Source organism: Parasteatoda tepidariorum, chromosome 6 (assembly GCF_043381705.1).
Source record: "Parasteatoda tepidariorum isolate YZ-2023 chromosome 6, CAS_Ptep_4.0, whole genome shotgun sequence".
In the NCBI taxonomy this organism is placed as follows: Eukaryota; Metazoa; Arthropoda; class Arachnida; order Araneae; family Theridiidae; genus Parasteatoda; species Parasteatoda tepidariorum.
In genome coordinates, this window is record NC_092209.1 from 51430060 (window position 1) to 51442035 (window position 11976).

The 11976-nt window shown below is 27.8% G+C and overlaps 1 protein-coding gene across 1 annotated transcript in view; it reads left to right on the forward strand.

Annotated features, from left to right (window-relative positions):
* LOC107444467 (chitinase-3-like protein 1) overlaps positions 1 to 11976 on the forward strand; it is a 27203-nt gene continuing 15227 nt past the window's right edge. The window contains exons 1-4 of the mRNA XM_016058616.3: positions 1 to 71; positions 2438 to 2527; positions 5668 to 5877; positions 8104 to 8360. Of these exons, the coding sequence (XP_015914102.1) occupies positions 2458 to 2527; positions 5668 to 5877; positions 8104 to 8360 (537 nt within the window). The 5' untranslated portion in view covers positions 1 to 71; positions 2438 to 2457. The remainder of the gene's footprint in view (positions 72 to 2437; positions 2528 to 5667; positions 5878 to 8103; positions 8361 to 11976) is intronic.

Genomic DNA, 11976 nt, shown 5'->3' on the forward strand with positions numbered 1-11976 from the left:
TTTTGTTTCAAACTTTAGTTTTCAGTTTCATCGGTTGTCGACATTTTTGTCTTTTTAGCTTATTTGGGCAGGTAAGTAATAGTTACAAATATTTAAAGTATCAAATATTTTTTCTTTGAAATTGGAATAAGGAAAAAGTCTAAAACCGATAAAACTGCTAAGATAACATCTTTTGTAAAATGACTTTACTAACAAAAATTTTCCTATAAATAATCTAATAATAGAAATAATTCAAGCTATTCAAATATGAATTTGGTTTTTTTTTACTCCTACTACTATTAATCTCGATTAAACACGATATTAAGGCTTAACATTGCAAACATAAACTATTTTAAACAATTTGGTTTTAATATTCTCCAACCATTTTTAAGAATTTTATAGAAACATTTTAAAAATAAGCATTTATGGATAAATTTGATCCATATACACAGGCTTAAGCATCACTAATCTAGTTGACTTAATGAGCATTTTATATTCGATGAGAATGTAGTAAGATAACACGAGCATAGTTCGGAAAGCCATGGAAAAAGAACTCCGCCATTTAAGAAAAAAAGAGCTCAAATTTAGCTGTTTATAATTCGCGTAACAATTACTTTCTGAAAACTAAGTGAAATATTTTTTTATCTCTTCTGCATGATTATTTCATAAATGATTATCATATTTATAGCATAAATGAATGAAATACTTCCCTAGGTTAGTGCATAGTTTTAAAGTCGTATTTGTCATAACTTCATTCCAATAAAAATTATTGGATAAAGATAGAATTGTGTTAATTTATGTTAGTGTTTTTCGTACTATGTTCTTATATAGAAACACAAAACTTTCTAAGCAATGCCAAATATATAATCTTCTTTTTTAGTCCCATTATATACATAAAAAATACATCTGTAATATTTTTAGCTACATTTGTTCTATGATTAAATCTACTATAAACAGAGATAAAAGAAACCTAAATTAATAGCACTTTTCGGAATTTATGCTTTCGTTAAAAAGATAAATTCTGCATGTCATCTAAAATAACATGCATTTATTCAACATTGAAATAAATTTAAGAACAAGAAAAATGGTGAAAAATTACAATAAAAATGTTACTTACGTTACAAATTTTTACGTCACTAACTCACGAGATTCTTAAGGAATTAACATCTATACTCATTTTATAGAACTAAAATAAAATAAATAACCAAACGATTAAAAAAAACTATGAATTTACTTTAATTAGAGAAAACGATAAATTCCTCAATCTTACTAATAAATAAATTTTTATTTTAGCGTATTGGTGAAACCTTTTGAGACAGAGTGTCGCCATTTTGCAAGGCTTTGAAAATAAAAAGTATTTTAATAATTACAGATGTGGGAGGGTGTGCGTGTGTGTTTTAGCAATAGAGTGGTGATATATTTTTCTGTAATCGGTATTAAATAATTTTATTAGGAAATTAAAATAATAAAATTAATTATTCAAATCAACCGTTTCATTCTTCGTGTGTATAAAAAAGACTTCCATTCATACTTTATAGTATTTAAGTAACAAAAGCCTATGTTGTGATTGAAAAATGCAGCATAATAAAAATAATATTAAATAGTGAAAAATAATAGAAATAATTTATAAATATGAATACTAATAATAACTTTTACTATTTCATGAGTCGATCGCAACAAATGATTATATTTATTCATATAGTGCGATTTTATACGTAAATAATAATTCATTTTATTTATAAAAATAAATATCTGTACTAAATTATTCATTTCAAAAATAAAATTATTTATTCAAATAAATTGAATGCTTTAATTCTAAAGTAAAAACAGGCATCAATGCATGCATTATAGTATTTAAAGCATAAAAATCTATGATGTGACTGATAAGCTCAACTTAAGAATAACATAAATAAAAATAATAAAATATTAAAACATTATCAAAACAAAAAGTACAACGCACCCGTATTTCTTAAGTAAATTATGCACATTCTACCAAAAATACGACTTCAAAGCAACTCAACTGAATCCAAATAGACGTTCATGCATCTAATTCACCTAACTCAAACGATTTATTTAGAACTGAAGAAATTCGCGGGAAAATCTAACTTATTCTAAGTGGACGATGAGTTCGATTTCGAAGAACTTATGTCTTCTTTTCCCTAAACAACCTGAAAATGTTTGTCGGGACTAAACAAAAATGAAAGTGCAAAGTCAAGGACCTGAAAACACTGGTGATTATGGGGAAAAGGCCAGAGAAATTATATTGGCATTATAAATTTTGTAGACATGTCACTTTTTAAAGCAGCGCTTTGTTGATTTTTCCCCGGAACTAGTTGGTGTATTTCAAAAAGAAAATATATCTCGAATTATCATTTACTTTAAAAACTTTTCGATGAATTTATTTTAAAGGCTAAGAAAAAAAATCTGTTTGTACTGATTCCATGTTTTTCATTCAAAGGGTGACCATCGCAACCGAAGATGCATAAGACAATGGGAAGAATTTTGAGTTTACTTGTTATTTTAGGGTTTATAATTTCTATCCAAGCTGGTAAGTCTATAGTAAATTCAGTATTTAATAAAACTATATATGTAACAATTTTATATGATCAGTAAAAATTTGCATGAATTATATGATTTCGAAATTTTATCTATGCAAAAATTTTTATTTGTTTTAGTTTTATTTTTCGAATTAAACCATTTCAGTATATTGAATAAGTAATGTTTTGAAAAGAGTAAAAGTGTTTGTTTAAGAAAACTAAAATTTAAAAAAAATATTTAGTTTGAGAAAACTAGCTATGAAAGTCTGTTGATCAAATTAGTTTATTAAATTTTAAAAATAATGCAGTTCGTCAACATCGAATTCACCCAAAACCCGTGAATAAACAAGGACTTTTTTGCGATAGTGAGTTTTCTTACATGCGTTTGTGTAAAAAGAAATTAAAAAAAAGGCAAGTTTAATAGAAAGATTTTTTCTAAATGAAGAAATAAATACTATTTAACAGAGATTGAAATTAGACTCGAAAATTTTAATCATGACTAAATTTAGTCTGATTATTATTCATATTCAAAATTTAGTCATTATATTAAATTCAATATGCAAATTTTTACGAATTTTTGATTGATAGTTAATGACTAAATCAATGGTAAACACTACTTTTTATGGAATTTTTAACTAATTAATTTAATTTGCAAATCTCATATACATTTCTGGTGGAATTTATTCTAGGGTTCTGCATTAATACACGTACAAGAGCAGAAAAACACACCCTTTTATCGACTTTCAAGCATTTAATTTCAAATTACAGCTTTTTTTCCCTTACCAATCTGCAATTTGACGAAAGTTTAAAAAGTAGGTTTAAGCTGAAGGAACTGCCTAAATATTTGTTACACTTGGTATAATGAACGAAAAATTTATATCACCCTGAATAACTTTTGTTCTATTGATCAGATTGTTCTAAAAACTATTCTTAATGGTTCAAAGTGTTGACCACATATGTGCTAATTAAATGCTAACTGTAAATTAAGTAACAAAACTAAACAGAAATACGTACTTTTCTCTGATTAAACTTAGTTTGATGCAATGTTTGACTACTAAAATGGATGGGATAGCTATACTCAGAAAAATAAAGTCCTAATAAGTATGTCCGGTAAGAGATCGAAAAAATTAAGCTCCCAAACGTTAAATATTTTACCATATCTTGAAAACTTTTTAATCAAATTTAAAAATTTTGCTCACAATTTTTTAAAATTGGAATCTCTTAAATAACAATGAGAAGAAATTTTTTTTAAAAATTATTTATTATTTTTTAGAGTTTCATTTAATAAAATTAGGGTCAAAATATTTTAATTGCAAGTTATACGATTTCGATTAAATTTAAAACTGCAAAATTTTAGATGAAAAATACAAAACTTGAACTATAAGGGGTCAAACTGTTTCGAATTTATAAATTTTGAAAAGTAATGTTTTTACATATTTATTTTCTAAAATAGTAATCGACCAATTTTGTTCAAATTTGATACCAAAAATTACTTTGCTGAACTACTTAAAAAATTGCATTTTACAATTCAATATTTTTCGACTAATTAATTAAAAATATTTTTTATTAAAGGTTATTTTTCAGGGCATTATCTTTGGATAAACGAGTTTTATAATTGTGTGCAAAAAGTTTTTGCCTTGCTTAAAAATTTTCAAAGACATTACGAATTACGTAGAGAGAAATACTAACATTAAGAGTCCTAAATTTCCTGAGATAGTATTAATTTGAATTTTTTATTCGTTCAAAACTAATCAGAATTCCAAATTCGGGGGAAAAAAGAAATATGTTTACTCAGAGAAAGTGTGTCTTTGTAAAATTATCTGACAAAAATCTTTTTTTTTCCTGCTTGATCACTTTACCACTCCTATAAATTCAACTGCAAACCGATGTTAAGCAGTCGCAAGCTGATTCGATATTAAAAAAATATATAAATTTATTTTTCTAATTTTCTTAAAATATATTGTTATATTTCATTCCAATGAATTCCGATTTTTTTTCCTTTACGAGTTCTTCTATTGTGGGCCTTATTTATGTGAAAAAAGAAGAAAAAAATTTGTTTCCTTTTCGGAATTTTTTTTTAAACATACTGGACAATGTTTCTACCGTTTAGTCATAATAAAATAAATCTTGAATTATTAATAATAAATAATGTTTTTAAAAAGATGAATAATTAATACATTGGTCAACATTTTTCTGTCCAATTATTAAAGTCTTATTCCTTATTCAGGAAGTATTCAAAGTCTTTATTCATTAATCTGAATGAAGAAGTTCCATGTCTGTTGTTTAAGCTTAATGGTACAGTTATTGCTAAGAAAAAAGGTATTATTTAGTCAAAAACAAAATATGGAGAGTTTTGTTTGATAAAAAAAACTTTTAATTTATATTAGACGAATTTTATTAAAAGAAACATTTCATTGAAGATAAAGGGATTTTAACATAAACATGATAAAAAAGTTATAATAGATGACAAAAAGATTTCTTTTAAAAATATGTATTAACTTTAAGTATAAGGTGAGCTTTAACTATTTTTGAGAGGGACATTTTAATAATTTTGAAAAGAGGTTTTTACCTCTTTTTACTTAAGTATAAACGACATAGTCTGAACAATTTAAGTAAGAAGTGTGGTTAAACTAACTATTACATTTTATGCACCATTTATGAACAGTGTGAATTTATTTGTGACGAGAAAAGTTATCTTAGTGTCTTATTTTAATAAAGAAAATGGCCTTAAAAAATTTTAATGAAATACAACGATTTTATAAAGAACGGTATTATTATGTATCATTCCGCAATATTCGACTTAACCTAATTGCTTTTACTATTCTGGACACATTTTAGAAAGAAAAAAAACATGAAATAATTTTTTTGTTGCATTTTTTTGTATTTTTTTTTCTTCCTTTTTGTATTTTGTACAACATTTTAACTTTGAAAACTGTACCTTAATTAAATTTTCTTTTCCGATGGAAATTTGAAAGACAACAAATAAATAATTAAATGAAATCATAAATTATCTTTTAATTAATGATTTATTTCATCACTTGATATTATATATCCTACTTTTGTTTTTGATGTTTTTTCAAAAAAATATTTATTTTAAGTTTGTATTTTTGTTTTATATCTTATCGATTTCCTTTTTATATTTAAAATCAAGATTTGATGCCGAAATCCAAAAGTCCATATAAGGTCGTATGCTACTTAGGAAGTTGGGCTAATTACAGGTATGGTGATGGAAAATTTCTTATTGAAGACATTGATCCAAGGCTGTGTACTCATTTGATTTATGGTTTTGCAAAACTTGGCCACGACAACAAGATTGCTGCATATGACACTTATTTAGATTTAAAAGAAAACTGGGGACTGGGTAAGTCTTGAAATGATACCGAATATCTATAAGATAAAATTCATCAGCGAATAATTAATAAGTTATAATTAAAATTTTATTTATAATTCATAATTTTTATAAGTTCTACCAAAAAATTACTTGCTGATAAATGTAATGAAATTATTTACATAATTTTTGAATTTAATAAAGTTGTTTAAAAGATTTTTCAAAATGGAAGGAGATGCATTTGAATATTTTAGTGTATCTACTAAAAACTGATCTACTAAAAATTGATCGACTTAAAATTAAATTATCTTTAAATTTTGCTTTCGAAATTTTAAAACTTGAGTTTTTTTTTAAAATTAATATCAAAACCAAAATTTTTTAAACCGTTGAAACATTTAAATATAGTTTAATATATAAACTACAAAAAATAACGGGATCAAATTACGGTATGAACGGACATTTTTGGAGCATCATTTGTAAAATTCATTTTAACGTAAATTCCATTTTTTCGTTAAATATTACACCGTTAATTTTGCAGTAATATTTATTTAATTGGAGTAATTCGCTGATTTTACGGTAATTATTACTGTATAAATTACGGTATATCAGATTTTTTGTTCCGTAACATGTTTCGGTAAAAATTGATTTTACCATAAAAATATCGGCATCCTGAGTACCGGTAATTTTTACTGGAATTTGATACAGATTTTTTTTGCAGTGTAATGGTTACTAAACTAAAATATCTTATTGTTTAAGAAACTTGGAAAAATTAGATTTTGATATTTCTTTCCAAAGAAACTAAAAATTTCTGCTTAAAAATATAAATCCACCTACAGATAGGCAAGAATGTTAAGAAATGATGGACTTCAATTCGAACAGCTCGAAATGTTCTTCTTGTAACATACATTGTGGCAAAAAAAATCTTTAAACTGTCAATACGAGTATAAACATAAGGATATTTTTTCTCTGTAACTATACCATGAATTAAATTACAGTACGTTTAGAATTATGCTACTCTTCAGTTTAATTTTTTTACTTCAAATAAGGATCCGAAGAAAGTGTATATCAAGCTTTTGTAAACATTGAGTTTCAACTTACAATAAATGCCGTCAATAAATTTGTGATTAAATAATATCGGTATTCATCGACCTTTAATCAAATCCTAGATCGAATATACCCTGACTTTTACTATACCGACCCCCAGGAATCGATGTCGACTACTTTGATGACTCTTAACCTAAAGAAATATTTATTACATCTTATAAACTGAAAGAGACAGAGAACCTTAAAGATGACTCTTATATTCTCGATACTAAGAACTAATTTTTTGTGTGTTAGATAAATATACATTTGTTATCTGTTACGCATGTATAAGAAATTCAAAATAAATATTTCACGGACACATTAATTCTGAACACTTTTTGGGTTACTTATTATTAAAAAAGATCCTCATTTCACCACTTTTTCAAAAATTCAATAAATTCAGAAACAAGAATGAAATAGAACAGATCTTAAATGAAATGTTTTTAAAAGTGCGCTGAGCCAGGCAAAAAATTTAAACTACACTGTAAAAAATACCTGATAAAATTCCGGTTTAAAGTTCCGGCACTCAGGGTACCGGTACTTTTTACCGTGAAATCCATTTTTACCGGAATATGGATCCATTTTTATGGGTATTTATTTAAAATCCATTTTTACGAAGCAAAAAAATCTGATATACGGAAATTTTTCAGTATTACTTACAATAAAATCATCGTAAAAATTACGGTCCAATATTTTACATTAAAATGGATTTTACGGTAAAATAAATTTTACGGATGATGCTCCCAAAGTTCGGGTACTCTATATCGTAATTTGATCCGGAATTTTTCACAGTGTAGGTTCAATAATACTTCAAGTGCAGACATCGTTTATTTTCCAAATTTCCTGCATCAACTCATATTTGTTTAACCTTTTCAGCAATTTAATTTACCTTCAACGACCTCATAATATCGACTTTTTTACAACTGTTTAATTCAAACATGTTAACGTATGAATAATATGAAATCGTGATTTTAGGAGCTTACAATCGATTCAATGAGTTGAAGAAGAAAAATTCTAAGCTGAAAACACTCCATTAACCATTTGCTCCATTAACACTCCATTTGCTTAACCATTTCAGCGATTTAATTTACCTTCAACGACCTCATAATATCGACCTTTTACAACTGTTTAATTCAAACATGTTAACGTATGAATAACATGAAATTGTGATTTTAGGAGCTTACAATCGATTCAATGAGTTGAAGAAGAAAAATTCTGAGCTGAAAACACTACTTGCGATCGGCGGATGGAATGAGGGATCCACAAAGTATTCCATGATGGCCAGAAATCCCTCGAGTCGAAAGATTTTCGTTGAGAGCTGCGTCAACTTCCTAACTAAATACGGATTTGATGGCCTGGATCTTGATTGGGAATATCCTGCAGCAAGAGGTGGTACTCCAGAAGACAAAAAGAATTTTGTTCTCTTATTAATGGTATGAAATTTGTTTTTAGCTTTACTTGGAATTTGGTAAGTGTCTGGGTAGAAAAAGAAATCTATTCTATATATACTCTGTTGCAAGTTAAGAAAAAACCATTATCCTTATGGAGATAGCCTAATTGCATCTAAGTGCACGTCAAATGGATGCCAACGTCGCCACCTCTTTATACAACGTTGCACAGCCTCCTTTTTGCTTTCTTTCTTATTTGCAACAATAATCAATAAACACGAAATGAGAATTAATAAAAAATTTTAGCTAAAAATCAATACAATTACACGTCTTTCTGTTAGCATTTAAAAAAAACAGAGGAAAGAATAATAAATATTGTTTCTTGCAGACGATTTCTTTCTACAGGGAAACAAAAGTAAAAAAAAAAATCATCTCGCATTTGATTTGTTTATAGCATGTCAGCATAGGCGTGTTATTTTTAGTGGTCCAATCAAATTCAATGCTCTTGCAGCGTCATATAAGTTGTTTTTATTTCAAGAACGAGCGTTCGCTTTGTTTATCGAAATATGTCGCAAGTCTAGGATTCCAGTAAGGCTACGTAAGTACAACCTTTTTTAAATAATATATTTTGATATATATCGTAAAAGACAGCACGAATTAAATTTTTTTCTGACGCGTTTAACTTTTAAAAGCTTTTGTATTGTTTTAAAAGCATATTTGCATAATTTGATAACGAAATAAAACGGAACTATATGCAGTCGCAGATGATTAATTACATCCTATACCGCAAAGGTTTTTTTTTCTTTCTTTTTTTTTTAACTTGCAACGTAGTATAACAAATATTTTGAGTAATTCAACTTGATAGCAGCATTATTCGACAAATATTCTCTTCTACTTTTTTTTAATTATTTATTTTCTTAAAAAATATTTTTTTTATGCCATTTCGCTAAATTTCATGGCAGGTGAACCAAGCCAAGTTTCGCCATTTTCTCCACTTTTTTTATATTGAAAGAGATATCGGATTTCTGCCAAGATGGAACTGGAATATTAAACTAAAATTAGTGATTTTCTGTTATTTCCAGGAGTAATTTAAAAAATTCGGGATCAAATTACGGTGTAAAGTACATTTGCCGTAAAATATATAATTATTACTGTAAAAATTACGGTATATCAGATTTTTCATTCCGTTACATGTTCCGGTGAAAATTGCATTTACAGTACAAAGTACCAACAGTCTGATTGCCGGTACTTTTTTCTGTAGTTTGATTCAGAATTTTTTACAGTGAGGCTTTGAAACAATTGTTTGAAGGAAGATAACTTACAAAATAAATTTTGAACATTACTTTCCATTTTCTAACTTTAAACATATAAATAAATTGTGCCATTATTAAACTATTAGCCTAGTTTAAAAAACATGTAAAACTATTTTATTGCAGCTACATATGAAAACAAATGCCTTAGCTTAATCAATTTCGGCGTTTTGGTAAAACATAGAATTATTTACTCTATATTTCCTTGCCAAAATCTGATGCAGAAAACCTAGACAATGTTAATCATTCTATAATTAAATTTTAAGAAAAAGCAATGTCATTGTTGATTTCTTAGGAAAAGTGAAATTCTTTTAATATTTATATTTATTTATTATCATTTATTACTTATGCTTATTTGTAGCATCACAAATTAAATATCTATGAGTAATTTTTGATGAATAAACGAGAGAGAAAAGATGAATGGGAAAAAAAGATAACTAATGAAAAATATAATAGATTTAATATAAAAAAAGATGAATAGATTATTTAAAGAATGTAAAAATCAAATCGTTATATGAATGATGACAGAAGCTTTGTTCATTGTCAATATTTGTCGGAATGACGCATCTTTTTGACTCTTCAAAAGGGATACTTGTTTCATGCATGAGTTCTTATATACTTTACTTGCTTTAATTTATATTTGAAATTTAGAATTTTTAAAATTATAAAATTAATTAATTAAAATTTTAATATAAAAAACTAATTTGAATCTTCTAAATTTTGGATGATATACAGGGTGAGTCTGGACAAGACAGCAAAACTTTAATGCGTGTTAGAACACGCGCAATATTCGTCCTCGAATCATCACGGAACATAAACCGTGAGAAATTGAAATATTCAAAGCTGCATTAAAAGAATGAACACGCGAAGGGAAATAGATGCTCCAGAAATTTTTTTATTCACGGGAATATGATTGATGGACAAAGAATTACTCAAAGAAATACTCAAAAGAATACACGTGTAAGGCTTCACACAAGCAAGGGTGACACGTTCACACATGCATGTGTGAAGAGAAAAAGAAACGGACAATCCTGAATAACTTTTGATAAAATGATCGGATCTTCACGTTCTAGGACTCATTCTTAATGGTTCAAGGGGGTGGCTTCAAATATGCTGATTACTTAATGCAGACGATGTTTTAAGTTGTTAACTCAGATCCAAAGACGTATTATCTCTGAATAAACATATATTTTTTTCGATGGATTTGGATTTCTGATCTACAAAACATAGAAAGTAGCCGATATCTGGGAAATATGGTCCCAATAATTTAGTTTGGAGAGCGATCCAAATTTTGAGCCCTTTAAGGTTAATTTTACTTTTTGCGTATTTCACCATATCTAGAGAACTTTTTAAGCGAATGGAAAAATTTTTGCCCACAATTATGAAATTCGTTTATCTAAAGATAATTCCATGCAAAAAAAAATAAATTTTAGCAAATATTTTTTTTTTTGGGGGGGGGGGGGGCGATGAAATAAGGACTATTTATCTTTNGGGAGCCATTGTGGCTCAGGGGATGGGTCGTTCTCCTTCCAGTAAGGTAAACCGGGTTCGAATCCCAGCGGTGGCTGGCTGATTGGAATTCCGCAGCCGGCTTGCACGGACCACGGTGATGGGGAAAATTATCCTCACTGGTAGACAGATCATGAGTTGGAGTCCTCTTGCGTTCAGGCTAACCTTGGAAGGTTCTCGTGGTTTTCCTCTCCACATTAGTAGTGGCAAGCTCAAAATTGGATCGGCTGCTTAACGACGGTTATAAAATGAAATATATCTTGGGTGTCAGACGTCAAAATCCGTCAACAAAAGGTTATGTTTAGTCAGAGAAAGTATGTTTTGTGTCTGATTTCATGACAGAAAATAACGTCTGCAGTAATTAATTAGCACATTTTTGAGGTCACCCCCTGGAGCCACTTAGATTTAGTCCTAAAACGCGGAGTTCCGGTCAATAGATCAAAAGTCATTCAGTTTTGTTCGCTTTTATTTTTTTGCGCACAGCATATTAGTAAAAACGGCAGGCAATTTCTTTCAGCATCTCTTTTTTTGTTCACCAATTACATCCTTTTTAATTTGAGGAATTTCTGTACACATCAGTCATGTTCCAGTGAATAAAAAGTTTTCTGAAACAGCTTTCTCCATTCTTGTTTTTTTTCCTTAAATGTGAAAAATTATACTGTAGTGCAGTGATTCTCAACCACTGTGCCGCGGCTTTTTTGTGTGCCGCCAAATTCTAAAAAATGCACCGCAAATATTAGAAATGATACAATAAAAATTATAATGCTTTTTTTAATTATGTGTAAAGTTTAAATAAAAGAAAAGTGTAAGTGTATATATATATATATATATATATATATATA